This window comes from Petaurus breviceps, unplaced genomic scaffold, assembly GCF_028583685.1.
Source record: "Petaurus breviceps papuanus isolate PSGF00001 unplaced genomic scaffold, PetGlider_PUasm1.0 90779, whole genome shotgun sequence".
NCBI classification, from domain to species: Eukaryota; Metazoa; Chordata; class Mammalia; order Diprotodontia; family Petauridae; genus Petaurus; species Petaurus breviceps.
In genome coordinates this window covers 10106722-10127872 of record NW_027187344.1, presented here as the reverse complement: position 1 = coordinate 10127872, position 21151 = coordinate 10106722, and the positions used below count along the sequence as shown (strand labels likewise).

At 41.7% G+C, this 21151-nt stretch overlaps 1 protein-coding gene across 2 annotated transcripts; it reads left to right on the top strand.

The window, feature by feature from the left end:
- The first annotated feature begins 93 nt into the window (after window positions 1-93).
- PHYHD1 (phytanoyl-CoA dioxygenase domain containing 1) lies at window positions 94-21067 on the top strand. 2 transcript variants are annotated; one of them, XM_069069427.1, is made up of 11 exons: window positions 112-476; window positions 2504-2662; window positions 15908-15983; window positions 16131-16178; window positions 16752-16807; window positions 17282-17344; window positions 17889-17910; window positions 18226-18354; window positions 18477-18593; window positions 18927-19053; window positions 19192-21067. In XM_069069427.1, exons 1-11 carry the CDS (start codon window positions 444-446, stop codon window positions 19235-19237), a joined length of 876 nt encoding a protein of 291 aa, XP_068925528.1. In that variant the 5' UTR covers window positions 112-443; the 3' UTR covers window positions 19238-21067. The 2 variants fall into 2 exon arrangements, with proteins under 2 accessions (XP_068925529.1, XP_068925528.1); XM_069069428.1 differs by lacking the exon at window positions 18927-19053 and having other exon boundaries at window positions 94-476.
- Window positions 21068-21151: the final 84 nt, after the last annotated feature.

Here is a 21151-nt window from a genome sequence, read left to right as displayed (position 1 = left end):
CGTATGAGTACATAAACCTTGAGTGGTTTAAAGGGCAGCAGCTAATTCCTGTTCTTTCCTAGGGCCACTGGAATTAGCTGTGGGGGCATGGACTCTGATTGGTTGAACAGGGGCCACCCCCCTCTTCTTCTCTCTGCACACTGCAGAGGGAAGTCAGATTGGGGACAGGAGGGGTGGGGTGGGGTGGTGTCATCCCGTGTGGGCATCCGGATTTAGCACTACAAAAGCTGGAGAGAAGCTTGAGCGGCTGAGGACCAAAAGGGACTGACTGGGCAGGAGAGGGTGAAGCAAACCGCTGTTCCGCCCACCGCCACTCCAACTCCAACCCAGCCTGGAAGTTACTACCCAGGAGCCAGAACTCAGCTGCCTGTTCTGTTCCCAGAAAAACAAAACAAAACAAGGGCAAAAGAAGCAAGCCCCACCAGCCCATCCCTTTGAGCCCCATGGCGGGCCTGAGCTCAACGCAGCTACGGAAGGTGGGGACAACACTGGAGTGGTCGCTGTCAGTGGGAGATGGGGACCCAACAAGGCGTGGGTTGGGGGTAGGGGAGAGTGGTACCCTTGTTTAGCGTAAACCCTTTCCCACCCTCCCACCACCATTGGAATTCAGCTTGTGCCCTGAGACCCCCGCCCCCTACACAGCTCAGAGTTTGGCAGGGACCTTGGACAGGGTTTCCGGAAGATTGGGATGCCAGGTGCGGAAGAGGGAGAAGGCGGTACTGGGGCCCAGGATTCCCCCCGTTTTGATTGGAAGGGCCAGGAGAAAGAAAATAAAAAGCAAAAAACAAAATTTGACTTGTGCGGGGCATAAAGCTGCTGCCATCAGGAAGTGAGAGGACTAAGGGTTCAGTGCCCTAGTGTAAGAAGGGTGGGTGGAGCTAGGGAGAAAGGGAAAGAGCCACGGATGGGACCAGTTGCACCTGGAAGGAAGAGACCATGCCAGAGATATGGGGACGGGATCTTAAAGATCATATAAGACTAACCCTCTCATTTTACAGATGAGAAAAAATGTCCAGAGAGCTGAAGTCATTTGCCCAAGGGCACACAGCTGTTCAGTGACAGAGATGGAATTTGAACTTAGTTCTCTTGATAGCAAATCCAGTGTTCTTTCCTCTGTATCAGTATACCACCCAATTTTTGGGCTAGGTGGCAGTGGATAGAATGCAGCGCCTGCAGTCAGGAAGACTCATCTTCCTGAGTCCAAATCTGATCTCAGGCACTGCACTAGCCCCGTGACCTGTTTGCCTCTGTTTCGTTTGCAAAACGAGCTGGAGAAGCAAACGGCAAACACCTCAGCAACAACCCAGTTAGCAGCAGTAGCAGCAGCAGCATAGCGCCGCCGTCAATAAGCATTCGTTAAACACCCCTGATGACCGCAGAGTGGTAGAGTAAAAGTCTTGGAATCGGAGTATGCAGAGATCTTGCTGGAGTTTACTAGCCATGTGACAAGTTAATTACTGTCATTAAAACTTTCTTCATCTGTAAGATGTAGCCAATAATACTTATTTTACCTTCCTCACACAGTTGTTTTGAGGATCAATGAGATAACACACTTTTCAAGTCCTAAAATGTCTGTCATTACTGTTATTGATATGTACCTCAATTTCCCCTGGTACTAGGAATATAAAAAGGAATAGTATGCAACCTCTTCTCTGAAGGAGCTGAAGTCTAGTTAGGGAAGGAAACAAGCATTTATTAAGCACCTACTGTGTGCCAGGCACTGTGCTAAGCACTTTACAAATAGGATTTCATTTGATCCTTACAACCACCCTGGAAGGTAAGTGCTATTATTATCCTCATTTTGCAGGTGAGGAAACTGAGGCAGACAGCGGTTACATGATTTGCCCAGGACCACACAACTATTAAGTTTTTTTTTTTTTTTTTGCTTTTTGAAGGGGCAGTTGGGATTAAGTGACTTGCCCAAGGTCACATGGCTAGTAAGTGTTAAGTGCCTGAGGCCATATTTGAACTCCGGTCCTCCTGACTCCAGGGCCGATGCTCTATTCACTGCGCCACCTAGCTGCCCCTATTAAGTGTCTTGAGATTAGGTTTGAACATCATCTTCCTCACTCCAGAATCAATCCAGGATCAGAACACAATCCACTGTGCTAATGTACTAATTAATTAATTGCAGATGTACTAATAAGCATACAGTATATAGCACAGGGGAAAGAATACTTGGGGCTTGTGCTTGGAGTCAGAAGCGTGAGTCAGAGATCAGAGTATGTCTGACAGTTGGTCATTTGACCTCTATGTGCTTCAGTTTCCTTAACTTTAAATGGAAAATATTCATAAAGAATGCCCCACAGTGTTGTTATGAGAAAGCTGGCTTTGTAAACCTTAGTGTGATAGAAACATGAGTTATTTTGTCACTTAATCTATTTTATGCATGACTAATATGAATGTAATGAAACTTGATAAATAGAATAAAGTAAGGAATCTCTGGGGTGGGGAGTGGGTGGGGGATGGCAGTGGTCTGAAAGAAGCTCCATCTCTCCCATAGTTCCAGGAGGATGGATTTCTGGTCCTGGAAGGGATATTTTCTCCCAAGGAGTGTGACATCATGAGGGAGCAAATCCAGAAAATCGTAGCACAAATGGAAGTCCCATCTCACTGTCGCACTGAATTCTCCACTCAGGAAGAGGAACAGCTCCGAGTCCAGGTAGGAAGGCACTAGAATCCTGGCTTCCTGACTCTCACCACTGCACCACACTGCCCTCTCCTGGCCTTTAATATGCACAGATCTCAGCTTCTCCCATGGCCAAATGAGAGCATTTTATATTAAAAACATAGAATTTTTAGCTATAGTCATTTTTGGAGTAGAGAGTCAGTTGGCTGTGTGGTCCTGGGCAAGTGACTTATAAACCTATTAGCACACCAGTAAACTCTAAGCCTCTTAGTGACTCATTGGGAATTGTTCTCCATCAGGGAAGGGGCTACCTCACTTGGATTTCCCTGCAAAGATGCAATCCAGTCCAAAAAAAAGGTTCTCTGATTGTTTTTTGTATGGCCTAAATCCTGTTTTATCCTTCTCTTTTCACCTAACAGCACTTATTCCACTCAATCAAAAAGCATTTATTAAACACCTGCTATGTGCCAGGAAATGAGCTAGGCAAAAATACAAATAAAAAAACCCCAACCAATCTATTCTCTCAAGGAGCACTTGATGTAATATGATATATAATATACAAAGTATAATGTACAAATAAAATATATAACCTATATTGGAGATAATTAATAGAGGAAAGGCATTAGCATTAAGGGGGACTGGGAAAGGTTTCTTGCAGAAGATGGGATTTTAACTAGCAAAATGGTTTAGAGGTAGAGACTGAAGAGAACCCAGGACAAACCCTGGAGCGGAAGGAACCCTGGTTAGTGGGCATGACCTGGATTAAGATCCAGCAAAGGAAACTCAGAGGGATTAATCAGATAGGTAGGAGGAGAACCAGGAGAGCTGGGTCATGAAAACCTAGAGAGAAGAGTATGAAAGGGAAGAAGGTCATCGATAGTGTCAAAGGTTGTAGAGAGGTCAAGAAGGATGAGAATTGAGAGAAAGGCCATTAGAGATGACAGTTTAAAGGTCATTGATAACTTTGGAGAGAGAAGTTTTAGTTGAACAGTGAAGCTGGAAGCCAGGCTGAAGAGGGTTAAAAAGAGAAAGGAAGTAGAGGCACTTATTATAAATGGCCACAAATTTTAGCCACAAAAGGAAGGTCTTATATGGAATAATACTAGTGGTAATTAAGGGATCAAGTAACAGTTTTTTTTTAAGAATAAGGGAGACATGGACATGTTTGTAGGCAATAGGGAAGCAGCTAGTAGACAGGGAGAGATTAAAGATTAGTGAGAGGCTAGGGATGATAGAGGGGCATTTTTTGAAAAGATGGGATGGAGTGGGATCACTTGTGTGTCTAGAGGAGTTAGCTTAGGCAAAGAGAAGGGCCATCTCATTATATGAGACAGGAGTGAAGGAAGAGGTAGCATCTGAATGACGTGAGATGAGGTAGGAGAAAAGGCAACCTCACTGAATAATCTTAATTTTTTTCAGTAAAATATGAAACAAGCTTAGAGGTGTAGGGAAGGGGAACCACAAGAGGTTTGAAGAGGTTTGGAAAAACTTCTGTGGTAAGTGGGATAATGAATCAATTAGGGAGATATATAATGGTTGCCTTGATGCACAGAGGGCCCAGGTGAGATTACGTAACAAATTTGTACTGGATCCAGTCAGCATGATTTTGTGATATTCTCCAACTAGCCTAGGACCTAGTATGCAATTCAATTCTATTTAAAAATTATTTTAAATGTGCCATATGCCAGGCACTGGGGATACTAAGACAAAAACCTGAAAAAAATTCCACCATCAAATAACTTACATTACATAGGAGGAAGAGATATGTACAAAGTTAATGTAGACAAAGTAAATACAAAGTAATTTGGTGAGGGAAAGTAGCAGCAGATCAGGAAAGGTCCTTTAAGGTAGCTAGGGATTGCAATAAGTGGAGGGAAAGTGGGAAAGATTTCAGATATGGGGGAACCAGCCTGTTCAAAAGCAGTGAGGGTCAGAGAGGGCATTCAGCAAAAACTTGATGATATTGAATGATAAGGAGAGGTGATGGGACAGTGATGAGAGTGACATGCATTCTTCTGTTGTCTCTCATATTGTGACACGCTTGTATCCTGGACTTATAGAGGATTGGGAAAAACATTGATTCTGTTGGGCTGGAAATTTTTTGGTGTTTTCTTTTGAAAACAGGATGGGACAGTGGAACCAGCATGGGATTTTGAATTGGAAGGCTTGGGTTCAAATCCTGACTCTACCATCTGCTTGCCTAGTTGACCTTGTGCAAATAATTTCCTTTTCCTGGGTGGAAGTAGGCTTAGGTCATAGGAATCATATATTGAGAGTTGGAAGGGATGTTAGGGATCAAATATACAACCCCTCTCATCCTACAGGTGAACTAACTAATGCCCAGATTGGTTAGGTGAATTGCCCAAGGTCACACAGAGATGAAGTGGCATAGCTAGGCTTCATACCTTGACCATGTTCTTTCTCTCTAAAGGTTCCTTTCAGTTCTAAAATTCTATCCTGTGAGATAGCTTTGGTAGCTAATAGAATGTGGATGGTGAAAGATGGTGAAAATTTTTTTCAGCCTAATTGGGAAGATGGTGGTACCATTAACAGACTGTGAAGACAGGAAGTTAACAAAGGTTTAGATAAGACGATGATGAATTAATTTGGGCAGGTATCAGGTTTAAAGTGTTGACAGGACATATGAGTGGAGATGTTGAATAGTAGTTGACAATTCCTGCCTCCTCTTCCCCTTGCCCCTGTGATTTAGAGACCCTTATATTCGTATGCTGCTCTGCTCTGCCCTTCCCTTCCATTTTGTCCCCAGCCACCCCCGCTGTTCCCTTCATCTCAGATATCTTCCTTCCTTTTCCATCTTCTTGTACTCAAGTAAAACTGTCTTCCTACTGAAGACACAGTGACTATCTGTGACTATTGGTGACTATCTACCAGAAGGTATTCTACCTTCTGTCCTGCTTTTCTACATATACTAAACCAGGAGGAGGACAAAGCCTATTCCTCACTCCCCATGGAAGGAGAAAGAGATCTTCATTCTATTTAGATCACTCAGTGACTTCTATTCCTTTGGCCTTCACTTCATATCACTCTATCCTGATCCTTAGGACTGTCACTCATCATCCCACAAGTCATTCTCAATGAGTTCAGGACCTGGTTTATAGCTTCCAGATGCAACCAGCCTCTAACTTGTGAATGGCCAGAGTTGAACAGAGCAGGCTAGAGACAGGAGAGTTAGGAATCAAACAAGTTTAAATTCAAAGTGAGGGAAAGAGCCTACAAGGAAAGTCCAACTTCCTAAGAAGAGGGGTTCACCCACTTATGGCAAGGATAGGGTTTTAAGCATGAAAACCACAAATGACTGGACCATAGCACAGGCATTCTTGGGTCTTGAGGAGTCTCCAAGTCCATAGCTGAACCACAAGAGTCTCCAAGTCATTAGAGTTGTTGAGCCTTGTGGCTGTTTGGTGGGCACAGAACCAGGATTAGTATGACTGGGAGCAGCAATGGGGCACTTGGTTCAGTTCACTTGGCAGTTACAAGGGTAGGGGGTTGCTGTTATGTCAAACTTGGGGCAAAGAGAGGGGTCTGAAAGAACCCCTACCCTTCTGGCCAATAAGGAGAGGTAGACATAAGCCAAGATACCACAAGAGGCCAGTTGGACCAGGACAAGATTGAATTGAATAAGTCTTATCTAGCTATTGTTTGTTTGCAAGCAGAAAAGGGGAGAGCAAGAATGTAGAGGGAGAAAATGTCAAGGAATGCTTGAAACAGTTGGGTACATAACAAAAAGAAAGAGGAAAAAAAACTAGGACAGTATACTCAGTCCTCCTCCAGCTGTCTCATCTGGATATTGCATCTAGGTCCATACTAAATAAACCTTGAGGTTTCTGCTGTTCTTGGAGCATTCTGCTTTCCACTCAGGAGCAGGGACTTTCTTCAGATGATCCACACCCACAAGTTTGGCAGCTTTGGGAATAGTCAGAAGTACTTGGTAGGGGCCCTTAGAGAAAATTCATTGCATCAATATTTGGATCTGAGATTCTGGTCAGCATAACATAGGTCTTTGGTTAAAGGTCTCTAAACAGCACATAGAGGTGGTCTAGTCTCCCAATCACTCAGGGCTAGGTTCAAACAATACAATAATGTGTTTCATAAATTCATAATCATAATTATGATTAGGATTAAATTATTTAGAGAACTCATAGTGGACTAGTTTTGAGAAGGGAGATTTACATGCCACCAAAGTAACCAAGAAAACTAAAACATAAACATCTTGAAACAAAAGACCGAAGCACTACAACAGTTATCACCAATATTGATTAATATCGTTTCCTTGTATCATAGTAACCCATTCTCAATGTCAACCAGCACATTTTGAGTCCCATAAGTCGCATGTAGTTATTTGGTTCTTTTCTTGGACAATGGGCTTTATTCTCAGGACAGTGCTGAAAAGGCTCTGCTTCTCTGGTTCCAAATCTAGAGGTTCCTAGTTAATTCTGATTTAATATAATGTATTACATTATCTTAAATTTGGTTCTTCAATCTTGAAACTTCATAGAATTTCAGTTTATATACCATTTTCTGTTTTTATCCTTATCTAAATCCTATACCTTATATAATAATATTTTAAAACTTTATGAGGAACTGTGCCTAATCATCTTTGTGGATTTTTTTTCTCAATCCACAGTATATAAATTATCCTAATAAGGTGGCTTGTAGAGCTAGTAACATTTTGATGCTTTCAATTTTTGCTTCTTTTTTGAAAAAAAAAAACAACACAAAAACTAAACTAAAACTGGAACATACTTTATAAGGTGATTTTAAAAAATAAATCAAATTGTTCAAGAGTGTTGTGTTCAACTGTTTTTGCCATGGAACCATAAAATAAAGGCTAAGTGCTATGAAATGTGCCTAAACTAAAAAAAAAACTTTATGAGGATCCAACTGTAAAATGAACTCTTCTGCCCTTTAAGATTATCGGACAGACACTTTAAAAATGGGAATTTGTTTGTGAAGTCCTTAATCCTATTTTGAAAACTTATTACTAAGACATACTCAAAGCCTGAATTTCCATGATAGATAAATTTGGAAGCCAATCACATACATATGTATATGGTTTTTAGAGAAAAGTCTAATCCTATTGCTTTTCTCAAAATTTACTATTCCATTTATTTAGAAAACGTTTTACATTACATTTTTGTCTTATTACTTTGTCTAATCATTTCCCCCTTAAGAGGATATCCCCATATTATAATTTGACTATAAGTACAGGTTAAAATTGTAAGATGTTCATACTTGCATCCTATTATAGTAACTCAGAGATGTTCTAGTATTAATCTATTATTTAATAGATTTAGTGCTGTATTTACAAAATTTCTTGACTATAGATATTTGCTATAAAAGGAAAATGAGGGACATAGCTATAACAATGTCAAATATCATAAAAGGTGAAAACAACTCCCTTAGTGCTGTTTGATTCCAGGCATGAGTCATACCTGATAGCCAATCATGTAGTCATAGGGTATCAAAAGCAAGGCTCAGGATTAACCAGGTAGGAAAATTTTCTTTTCAGAAAGAAAAAAGTACAATGGAAAAATAGTCATGAGGATCCTACCTTAAGCCAAGGCAAAGTCATCCCCAAAACTTTTCCCAGGCACAGACATCCACCTTTAACAGTTGTTCCTAGACTGCAGCACATGCCATTTTCTACTACTGGCTTCATGACAATTCTGACAACTATGCCAGTAATAAAAATTCAAAATAATAGTAAATTGTAGTCCCAGAATTTTTACCTTAAATAGCAAAATTTCACTAACCATAACTTAGGGCTTGAATACCTTTCCTGATGTTTCACTAACAGTTAACATTTCATTGATCTTTCACTTGTAAAATAAAATCACCCATGTTCTGTGGCATCAGATATACAGCAATACCTAATAGTTGACTCATCATTAATATGCTGAAGCTACATCTTTAAACCACTCTATACACTTTCATAATAGCCTAGGTTTTTCAAATGAAAATTTGCTACCGGTATTATAGTAAACTTATTATTATTATCTGCTTTATAACAAAACATGCCTCATTAGATATTTGTTTTCAAATGTCTACTTTTTATCATATCCTTTTAAAAGCCCAATTTATGTGTAACAGCATCCAGATTTAAAAAGTTGTTTTGTCTACCAGCATTTCTGTTACAATGGTCTCTAAAATTTCACAGTATAAGAGAATTTAGAAATATAACAATAACATAAACAATATCATGTATTTAAAACCTGAAACAAAACTTCAGATGACATCAATTGCATTTCCAAATTATCACATATAAAAATCATTGATCTTATTACCATTAGCATTTTAAAACTACTTTATAGTAATCAGGTATGGAACAATTACATTCAGTTAAAGAAATAATAGTGTAGTGCTTAGTATATGCAAATAATTATGTTAAGCACTTTATAATCATTATATTATTTTAATCTTACAACAACCCTGGGAGGTGGGTACCATTATTATTTTTCTCTTTACAGATCAGGAAACTGGGGTAAACAGAGACAGTATAACTTGTTAAAGATTACACGGTTAATAAATTTCTAGAATCAGAACATGAAGTAAGTTTCCCTACATTTTTCGAGCATTAAAAAAAAAACACCTTTATTTAAGAATCCGATCTGAAATGAGATGGGTTAACAGAATAAGAGAGAGGGAAATCACAAGCATGGTCAAGGAAGGGTTAACAAGAGGTTGCTATGAAGTGCAAGCCATTTACCTATTTTTTTTTTCCTTTCTTCACTCTGGGATTACTTCCAAACTAGCTGCCTTCCTTCATTGCCCTAGAACAATGAAGCTATTCATCTTCAGGGGAAGTGCCATCTATTTTTTAAAAATTTATTTATTTATTTATTTTTAGTTTTTACCGTTCACCTCCATAAGATTTAAAGTTCCAAATTTTCTCCCCTCTCCCCTTCTTCCACCCCAAGAGGCATGCAATCTGATATAGGATCTACATATACATTCATATTAAACATATTTTCACATTATTCATATTGTAAAGAATTAGAAACAATGGGAGAAACCTTGAGAAAGAAGAAAAAAAAGAGAGAGAGCAAACATTATGCTTCAATCTGCTTTTAGACTCCATCTACTTTTTTTTTGCTTTTTTTTAAATGCTTTATTAACTTCTGATTTACATCGTTCGTTTCCGCCAGATTTTGAGTTACAAATTTTCTCCCCGTTTTTCCCCCACCCATCCCCCCAAAACAGCAGTCCCACAGGATATCCCCACCTCTGATCTGCTCTCTCCCATATTTTCTCCCATGCCCGTTTCAACTTTTCCAGTAGGGCATGGTGGATCTCTATATTTCCCAATTACATGTAAAACAATATTGATAATAGTATATATATATTTAAACATTTGATTTTAAAACTTTGAATTCCAGATTCATTCCCTTCCTCCCTTATCACCCACCCTTACTGGGAAGATAAGCAGTTCAGTATAGGTTGTACATGTGTGGCTAATGCAGAACAATAACATAGCAGATATATTGTAAAAGACTGACTATATTTCCCTCCCTCCTATCCCACATCCCACTTGTTCTATTCCCTACTTTGATCCTGACCCTTTTCAAAAGTGGGTGCTTCCAACTTCCCTCCCCCCCAGCCTGCCCTCCCTTCCATCATCCCCCCTCACATCCCCTCCCCCCCATTCTCCTGGAGGGTGAGATCCCCTATGTAGTGTGTATTTCCCTCCTTCCTCAAGCCAGATTCAATAGGAATAAGGTTGACCCATTCCCTTTTGCCTTCCTATTCTTCCCCTCCATTGTAACCATTTTCCCTTGCCTCTTCTGTATGAGATAGTTGCCCCACTCTGTCTCTCCCCATCTCTTCTCATTATATCCCTCTCACCTCTTAATTTCACCTTTTAAGTATCATCCCTTCCTGTTAAATTGGTCCCGTGCCCTCTATCTATGTATACCTGTAAGCATATATACACACATTCACATATGTATTTATATGCCTGCATACCCTCATATAAAGACATATATATATATATATTTCTAATCCCTTCAACTACTGAGAAAAGTTTCATAAGTTACAATTATTGTTTTTCCATGTAGGAATGTTAATAGTTCAACTTTGGCCAAGTGGCTCAGCAAGCAAGAGCACCGGCCTCAGTGCCGGGACGACCCGGATCAAATCTGGGCCCAGACACCCAGCACCACACCCAGAAACAACAACTGGCCGTGCAACCCCGAGCAAGCCACTCAACCCCAATTGCTTAAAAAAAAAATAGTTCAACTTTGATAAGTTCCTTATGATTTCTTTTCCCTGTTTACCTTCTCATGCTTCTCTTGCTTCTTGTATCTGAATGTCAAATTTTCTATTCAGCTCTGGTTTTTTCAGTAAGAATGTTTGAAAGTCCTGTATTCCACTGAATGACCATATTTTCCCCTGAAACAGGATACTCAGTTTTGCTGGGTAGGTGACTCTTGGTTTTAATCCCAGCTCCCTTGACCTCCGGAATATCACATTCCAGGCCCTTCGATCCCTCAGTGTAGAAGCTGCCAGATCCTGGGTTATCCTGATTGTGTTTCCACAATATTCAAATTGTTTCTTCCTGGCTGCTTGTAATATTCTCTCCTTAATCTGGGAATTCTGGAACCTGGCTATAATGTTCCTAGGAGTTTTCTTTTTGGGATCTTTTTCAGGAGGTGATCGGTGGATTCTTTCAACCTCTATTTTGCCCTCTCGTTCTAAAACATCAGGGCAGTTTTCTTTGAGAACTTACTGGAGGATGCTTTCCAGGCTCTTACTTTGGTCATGGCTGTCAGGCAGTCCAATAATTTTTAAATTATCTCTCCTGGATCTATTTTCCAGGTCAGTGGTTTTTCCCATGAGATATTTCACATTGCCTTCTATTCTTTCATTTGTTTGGATCTGTTTAACAGCATCTTGATTTCTCATAAAGTCATTAGCTTCCATTTGCTCCAATCTAATTCTGAAGCAATGATTCTCCTCAGTGAGCTTTTGAGATTCTTTTTCCATCTGGCAAATTCGACTTTTTAAGGCATTCTTCTCCTCATTGCCTTTCTGAGCCTCCTTTGCCATTTGAGTCAGTCTGTTTTTTAAGGTATTATTTTCTTCAGTCAGGCTGTTGACTCTCATTTCATAATTTTCTTGCATTGTTCTCATTTCTCTTCCCAATTTTTCCTCCACTTCTCTTATCTGCTTCTTAAGGTCCTCTATGGCACCTAATCCATTTTCACTGGTAGTAGAGAGTCCAATGGCCTGGTTCTGTGTCCAATCACACTCCTGACATGAATTAATGTCAACTGGACCAAACTGGCCTCTAACCTACGGATAACCAGAACTGAACAGAGCAGGCTAGATGCAGGAGAGTCAGGAATCAAACAGAAGTTTAATTTCAAAATGAGGGAAACAGCTTGCAAGGAAAGTCCTCCTTCCTAAGAAGTGGGGCTCACCTGCTTATGGCAGAGGTAGGGTTTTTAAGTGTGAAAACCACAAACAACTAGACTACAACACAGGTGTTCTTGGGTCTTTAGTAAACAGTCTCCAAGTCATTAGGGATGTTGAGCCTTGTGATTGTTCATTGGTCACAAAACCAGGGTTAGTGTTGGCTGGGAGCAGCAGTGGGGCACCTGGTTCAAGTTACAAGCATGGGGATTGTTTTTATACCAAGCTCAGGACACAGATTGCTTGCTGGGCCTTAGCTCTGGAAAACAAGGTGTCTCCTAATAGTATTTTAACACTGTCTTCTCCCAAACTATGTTCTCATACATGAAGGCTTTAATTTACACACTGATGTTCCCTGAACAGAGCAGGCTAGAGACTGGTTTCTCAGTTCATCAGTTTCCTAAACTCTTGTGACCTACACCCACACTCACTTCATCCATACACGGGAATGGCTATACTCTTCTTAATCACCCATTACTCTTGCCTCTCTAAGAACTACAACCTACTTCCTCATCCTTCCACTTGGCATATTGTGCTGGTTTGGTTTCCCTGCTTCTCTCCTCTCTAATTCATCTTCTACATAGAGGCCAAAATTATCTTCCTAAAGCAAAGTTGTGATCATGTCCCTCTTCTGCTCAGGAATCTTCAGTTGTTTCCTATTGTTTCTAGGATAAAATGCAAACTCCTCTGTTTGGCATGGCATGTCAAATCCTCATGATCTCACTCTGGCCTATCTTTTTAGATTTGTTTTATATTATTCCCTGCCAAACACTCTACACTCCAGAAAAACTAGCCTAATTGCAGTTCCCCATATATGATATCACATATCCCACCTCTGTGGCTTTGCCCAAGTTGTACCTTATTTGTGGAAAACCCTCCCTTCTCACATCTTCCTCTTATAATCTCTGACCTCCTTTAACAAGTAATGCTTGTGCACTCTCCTACACGAAGCCTTTCCTGATTCTCCTAATTGTTAACAACCCTCCTATGAACATTTGCGTGTCATTAGTAGGATGTTATCTCTGTGAGGACAGAAACTGTTTCATTTTCATCTTATTGAATTGAATCACTTGACCTTTTCTCATTGCACAACCTCTTATCTTTCCATATTTATCTCTGCCTTACCCTCCCTAAACCTGTTTTTCATCCTCAGGTGGATCTCAATTCCCACAATCCTTCTGTGCCTTCCCAGGCCATTACCCTTGTTCTAGCTTCACTTTCATCCCTTCATTGCCAGGTCCCTTTAGAGTCAGCTACACGACATAGTGGATAGAGTGTTGTTTAGTCTTTTTCAGTTATGTCTGATTCTTCATGACTTCATTTGGGGTTTTCTTGGTAAAGATACTGGAGTGGTTTGTCATTTCTTTCTCCACCTTATTTTACAGAGGAGGAAACTGAAGGCAAATAGGATTGAGTGACTTGCCCAGTGACTTGCCACAGCTAGTAAGTGTCTGAGGTCAGATTTGAACTTAGGTATTCATGACTTCAGGCTCAACAGTCCATCTACTGTGCCAGCTAGCTGCCCCTTGGAGCCAGGAAGACCTAAGTTCAAATCCAGCAACTTCTTTATATCTCAGTTTTCCCAGCTATAAAACAGGGATAATAATAGTACCTACCTCACTGGTTTTTTGTGAGGATCAAAAGAGGTAATATATGTAAAGCACTTAGTACAGAGCCTGGTGCATAGTAAAAGCTTAATAAATGCTTGTTCCTTTCCCTTTCTCCCTTTATTTAATCAGTTCAACTGTCCTCTACCCCAGAATGCCTTGCCCTGTGCTCCTGTTGTCAGTTGACTTGCAAAATTCCCCCCATGGGGAACTGCCTGTACTCCCCATCTGACTTCTGCATTCACTCTAGTGTTGTTCATTGCTCATGGGTCACATCTTAGCTCATATCTCCCATGCTTAGAATGTATCCCTCCTCACCTCTTCCCTTCACAGGATCGGCTCAAGTGCCCCCTCCTCGAGCAAGGCCTTCTTGATCCTTCCAGTTTTAGTGTTTTTTTGTATACTCAAATTACCTTTGTTACTGGGTAATTTAATAAGTATTTATGTATCATATACATACACACACGTCCATGCATATACTTATAGGTATATACTTTGAGAACAGGGACTGTCTTTTTTTTTTGTCCTTCTATCCCTAGTGTCCTCCACAAAGCAGGAGTTTAATAAATAATACAATCGCTAACATCTAAGGTTAGCAAAACACTTTAAAAATAGCATCTCGGGGTGGCCAGGTAGCACAGCGAGTAAGAGCACCGGCTCCAGTGTCGGGATGACCTGGATCAAATCCAGGCTCAGATACTCAGCACCACACCCAGAAATAACTGGCCGTGTAACCTTGAGCAAGTTACTTAACCCCAATTGCTTAAAAAAAAAATAGCATCTCATTTGATCTTCATACCAATCTGCCTTGAGAGGCAGATAATCCCTATCCTATAGATGAAGGAACTGAGACAGAGGTTAAGTGACTTGCCTAGGGTGGGGGACAAGAGGAGGTGGGAGAAGGGGAAGGAAAGGGCATCAGCTACCACTTAATTGTTGGAGGCAGAATTTGAACTCATTTTCCTGACTCCAGATTCAGTTTGCTATGTACTCAGCCACCTAGTGGTCTCTAGTTTAATTAGGTTGAATGAGGAAGGAACCATCTTGTAGTGGAAAATGCTCAAGACCTGGAATCGGAGTAGGATCACCAGATTTTAAATCCTGGCTCCCCTTCTTAGTGTTTGTATGACCCTTAGCAAGTCTCTTCACCTGCTTATGGATAATCTGTAAAATGCATAAAGGCTCTAGATTAGGGGTTCCTAACCCTCTCTGTGTCCTGGACTTCTCCAACAGTCTGGTGAAACCTATGACCTCCTTCCCAGAATAATGTCAAGTGCATAAAATAAAATAGGATTGCAAAGGAAACCAACGGGATTGAGATAAAAATGTAATTTTTTCCCATCAAACTTCACAGACTTCCTTGTAATTTATTCCAGGTTAGAAATCCCTAGTCTAGTAGATTAATGATTATCCCTTTGAGCTCTAAATCCTCTGATAAGTGATGATAAAGAAATGCTGGTCTAAGAGCTACAGATACAGATTTTCATTGTCATGAACTTATGGGCACCTTAGGGGTTTAGTTCTTTCCCTCATCCCCTCCACATTCAGTTAAGTTCCTTTTTCCTGAAACAAGGATGATTAAAAATACTTTCAGTTTTAGGGACAGAAAAAAAAAATCTTCCAACACTGTTAGAGGCTCCTAGTTCCAGAGCTAGTCACCTTCCCTTGCTCCCAACGCTTTAGCCTTAAGTCTATTTATCAGAACGAACAGCAGAATCCCTCTCCTGCTGCCCAGTGGCCCCTTCTCAAGATTTTGGCTCTCAGAATTCCTGTAAGCTTTGGGTCCTCACTCAAAATCATGATGCCTGGGCTTGGTCTATCTTATTGTGGAGAAGATACTGTATTTGGTTTCTTCCTACCTTACAATATAGCCCAGAGCATCAGTGACTAAAACATATCATCTTCTGGAAGGAGCTAGGATCAGGATCTAGACCAGGGTTCAACTGATGTCCCTAGCTTGGTAAGTGTCTAGCTCCATGCTATCCCTTTCGAGTGAAGGATCAAAGAAATGCCACTGACTTTGGGGCAGAGCTGACCTCAAGCTCCCATGAGCTCCAACCCCACCAGCAGAACTGAAGAATTATGTTTCAATCCTGGCTCTGCACTAACTTGGTCTGTGGCTTCGGACAAGTCCCAGACTTAAAATAAGGGAATTCTTAATCTCTAAGGTCCCCTCACTTTTGGAGCATTACCAACATGTCGATGTTTTGTTTACCTCATTTCCCCACATCTCTCACAGGGCAATACTGACTATTTTTTGACCAGTGGAGACAAGATCAGATTCTTCTTTGAGAAAGGAGTGTTTGACCAGGAAGGTAAGAAATAGGGGCAGGGGCTGGGTGGTGCTTGAAGGCCTTGGGCGGGGGGGAGCAAGACAACTGAGTTCTTCTTTATCTTCTCTATCTACTAAGAAATAGACTTACAATTTTTCCCTAGTTCTTAACGTCTCTTTTATTTCATAGGCAATTTTCTATTCCCACCAGAGAACTCTATCAATAAAATTGGCCATGGTAAGGATGGTCTTGGGTGGCCAGAGTGGGAGGGCAGGAAGCCCTGATGGCTGTGTAGGTATTTGTACACACTGTTTTTCCCTAGCCCTCATCTGCCCCTTCACACTAGGTGAGCTTAATCTTTCCCTGAGAGTGTGTGTGTGGGGGAGGGTTTCACCTTCTCTCTGCCTCCTCCTTCCTATAGTTTTCTAGTTACTTTTGAATAGTAGGTGTCAATAGCAGCCTGTGTCCATTTCATCTGTCCCTGTGACAATTCAAACACTTAAGAGATTGCAGCCCTGTCCCAGTGGTGCTAGGAGTGAGTGTGCACTACGGATCAATCAAAGGTGTCTGGAGACTCATGCTTTCCTCCTTCCTTCACAAACCCCTGGGCAGTTCTGATTTTGTCCTTCTCATCCCACACTTCTGGGGTGCTGTGTTCTGGGGTTCCATATTGTGGCTTGGCTATTTGCTGCCTCTAACTTTCCTTGGAAAGGGGTGGGCATGAGGGAGGGAGACAGGGAGGCAATGGACTAGGAGAGAAGCTCAGATTCTGTGGGTATTAAGTAGGTCTCTAATCTCTTGTTCCTACAGCTCTGCATGCCCTTGATCCTGTCTTTAAGAGCGTTACCCACTCACTTCAGGTGCAGGTGAGTGAGGATAAGCTCCCTTAGAATTCTTCCTTGGGTGTCCAGGAGTCCCTCCCCAGTAGTCTGACAAGAGCACAGGCCCCAGTTTGCCTTCATGGCCTCTTCAGTCCCATTCCAAAGTCCAGATAGCTTGGAGCTGATTATAGGAGGAACTCCTTTCACTATCACCTCCTTCATCTCCTAAACCAAAGTTGGCAGAAAAATGGAGAGGATTCCCTATGCCCCAGTATCTTTGTACTTTAAAAAGTATATTATTTCCATGATGTTAAGAAGAAAACAAAAGACCCTGAGATCCTCCTGCTTTTCCTTTCTCTCTCTGCCAAAAGGAAAGGGAGCAGTTTTAAACCCAGACTAGGAGGGTGGGTAGGCAATGAGGCAGGAACAACTCTATGAAGGTCTCCCAAATATGGGGTTAGTGGCATTCTGTGGTAATGCAGTCTTGGGGCTGAGACAATGAACTGAACTGTTCCTTAGGAGTTGGTCAAGAGTCTGGGGCTTGAGGTACCTGTGGTAGTTCAAAGCATGTACATCTTCAAGGTAAGTTTCCTACTTGGGCACTAATTCACTTTGGTGCCTTGGGAAAGTCTCCCTAGGATTCAGTTTGCCCAACTGTAAAATGCAAAAGGTTGTGAGGAATAAAGGATAACATAGGTACCAAAGCTTTGTTTAAGTACCATACATACATAAAGGATTGTACCTGATAGCACTGCTTAGTCCAATTTCAGATCTTACAAGGAAGACAAGAACAAGAGAAAAAAAATTTTTTTAATTGAGAAAAATACTTTTACCAAGAATGAAATGACCTTGGAAAATTTTTTTTGGTCTTTTTGGAGGGGGGAAGGCAGGGCAATTCAGGTTAAGTGACTTGCCCAAGGTCACACAGCTAATAAGTGTTGGGTGTCTGAGGTCTGATTTGAACTCAGGTCCTCCTGACTCCAGGGCCAGTGCTCTAATTCACTGTGCCACCTGCCTACCCCTGATCTTGGAAAATTTAAATTTTCCTTATTCCTCAGTCTCTCCTCCCCTCACCCCCTAATTCCTGTCAGTTGTCCTGTTTCATCAGATCTCCTCTCTCTTTCAGCAACCACACTTTGGCGGGGAAGGTGAGCTGTGCACAGGTCCTTGTGCTAGCAGAGTGCAAACAGTGCATACATGTTTGGTGATAAGGTTCTGAGGGGTGAGGAAATTAGCTCCCTGGCTCTTTGTGGGTAGGGGGATATGGAACTATTTATAAATCAACCAAAGATAACAATGGAATGGGGAAGGTTATTCCTGATGGGGGAAGCTTTAGGTTAGCAAAAGGGACAGGAAATGGATATTGGCTAAATGGAAAGGGAGAATTCAGCTTTGAGATAAAAAATAGGTGCCAGAGGAGACCAGAGCATAGGCAGCCTAACCCACAGGTTGGTGGGTTGTAGTCACCCCACACCAGGATGCCACCTTTCTCCACACTAAGCCACTGGGTCGAGTACTGGGTGTTTGGATTGCCTTGGAGGATGCTACCCTGGAGAATGGCTGCCTCTGGTTCATCCCTGGCTCCCACACTGGTAAGGAGGGCCTCTGTGTAATATCTTCCTTTCTTTCTTTCTGGGTCTGCCCAGAAGGAAATCTATCCCAGAGAGGTATCTGAGGCTCCTCACTTGGCTGTTCTTCTTTGTGAATCATGCAGGTGGAATTTCCCGGAGGATGGTACGGGTGCAGGCTGACTCTGTGGGTAGCACCAACTTCATAGGCTCTGAACCAGTTTATGAGGATAGTCGTTTCATCCCTATTCCCATCCAGAAAGGTAAAAGTTCTAAAGGTCATTGCATGCCAAGAGGGAATCTGGGTTTTAGATGATTATGTTAAGCAACTGGGTCCAAACACCCCAGGATTATGTCTCTGTGGGGTAATTTTGGGGAACTGTGATTGTCCTCTTTGACAGCAACACTGGCCTTTCCTACCCAAGGGGTGTGGCTGCCCGAACTGTTGAGACTTAAATTGTCCTTATCATTTGTTGTTTTGGCCTTCAAGAGGTGCTCAGGTAATGGACTGAGGGTACATCCAGATAGGGAGACACAGACCCCAGAATAGGACATATTCAGGAAGAGAAACATGACCCTTTCATCCCTCTTGCCAGGGGGTCTCATCCTGATACATGGAGAAGTCGTTCATAAGAGTGAACTGAATTGCTCCACACATTCTCGCCATGCATACACTTTCCACATCATGGAATCCAAGGGCACTCACTGGAGCCAGGATAACTGGTAAGCCTAGGCGCCCCAGGCTGGCTCTTTTCCCCGAGGTTATCTACATGCACCTCTTTCTTTCCCCAGACATTTCACAGACCCTCAAGGTTATAAAACAGCTGAGAATTTCAGCAGATTGCTCATTTCTCTCTTCAGGCTTCAGCCGACACCAGAGCTGCCTTTCCCACTACTGTACACCTAATGCCAGTCACCAGGATGGATTCCACTACCCTTGCAGATGAAGCCCTGGGCCTACCTTTTTGATACATCAAGTGGCTCTTTATACTTCCCCAGAGGTAGCAGTGAAGTGTCACGCCAACACTTGGACTTTCTAAAGAAGACCTGATACCTCCTCCGTCCTCTGGGGAACATGGCCCTTGTTCTTGCCTTGGACAACTGAATACCTAGTATCTCTCTCTGCCTTTCTTCTTGGGGTAAACCCCTGGCTAACCCTCAGACTCACCTTATGAGGAGGAAGAAAGCAGTCTAGTGTGTGGAGGTAGGGGAAGACTCTGGGAGAAGGGAGAGAGAAGCAGCACAGCGGGAAAAGGGAAGAGGACATGAGTGAAGGTCATCTAGAGTGACAGTCATTGAATAAAAAACTACCAAATGCACAGTAGGCACTTTCTGGTGTATTTTTATCAAATGAAGCAACTTGGATTATAAGGGAACAAAAATCTGTCACACCAGTCCTACCTAGTTTGTGCTAGAATGAGTGATTTAAGGGAATTGTATCACTAAGCTTGATGAAGTAGAAAGAACTCTGGACTGAGTCAGCAGGCTGGGATTCTAGTTCTGCTAATTCACTGCGTGATGTTAGGAAAGTCCTCTCTGGGAGTCAGTATTTTCATCTATAAAATAAAAACATTCTTGAGCTACAAGGGAATGTCCACATTTATAATTAGGAATTTATAACTGGGTGTTGAGCACTTAGATGATTTCTAGTCACACACTAACCAAAGTCACAGTACAGAATTTAACAAATATTAAGAATTGGGTCCTTAGCTTGGCTTCCTGGCTACTATAGTTGAAGACCTCTTTCCATCTTACTTTTCCCCTGCTCCAATAGCTGCTCCCTTTAGGCCAAGCAAAATACAGCTGCCTTTCTACCCAGTTTGCAGGAAAGATCTTTATTCAGACCATGATTCATAAAATAGCCAGAAAAGACACTGGTTCTCTTTAGGGGAAGAGAAAGGTAGGCTTTGAAGTAGCTCTCTTGGTCCCAGTATGAATTCTCAGGGAGGACCTTCTACCATCCCATGGTTCTTGTCCTGAGAAATTTGGACCCTACTGTGGTAGGACCCTTCCTGCTTGAACTGATAAATGCAAAGAAGCTGTAGTCTGCTGGAGCTGGAACAGGAGGAAACCTGGAAGCCTCAAAGACGCCTACTCATATATGCTCTCAGTTTGCCCTATTCCCTCTTATTGACATCTCTGATAGTCAGCTATGAAGGAGAGAAGCAGTAAGTGAAGAGGAAAAATCATAAGTGATGGTTAGGATCCCATTTTTAACCAGTGTTTATTAACTAATGATTTGTGGCAAAGTTTTTCTCGTCAGCAAAATGTTTACTATAAAAAAAAATATGTTTCTTAAATTCTGTAATCTTGAAAAAGCTATTTCCTTTTCCCCTTTTTCCCTCCCCAGCTCATGGCCCCCTACCCTTTGAGTTACTAAAAGGCTGCAGTAGGCTCTGTAGAGATGTTATTTATTTTACTGGTTCACAATTATCATTTAGGTCAGGAGGCATAATTCTAGAAGTGGTGTCAAAAATAAAATAGAAGCAGGGACCACTAAACTGTACATAAGGATCCCTGTGGGCTGCGTAGTGACTTAGAAAATCATGTTTTAACATCATCTGTGTTTTTATTGCATTTTTATTTATTTTGTTAAATATTTCCCAATTACATTTTCATCTGATTCAGGCTGCACTCAGGAGTATTGTGGGTTATGGGCATCCCTGTGACTTGGACCTCTGCTATAGAGTACTCCTCAGCTTCTTGCATTCTTCATAACTGACCCTCAGTATCTATTCTAATATCTTCTCTTAGTTCTCTGCTACCCACTTCCACCCCAGGTGCTCCTAATTTCCAAGTAACCAGCTATACTAATCCAGTT

Bases quoted from the DNA above. Each gene is read 5' to 3' on its own strand.
- PHYHD1 (XM_069069427.1), top strand. From the start codon at position 444: ATGGCGGGCCTGAGCTCAACGCAGCTACGGAAG. The intron at 16,179-16,751 runs GTAAGGATGGTC...TTGTTCCTACAG, and splicing joins TATCAATAAAATTGGCCATG to CTCTGCATGCCCTTGATCCT. The intron at 18,355-18,476 runs GTAAGGAGGGCC...TGAATCATGCAG, and splicing joins CATCCCTGGCTCCCACACTG to GTGGAATTTCCCGGAGGATG.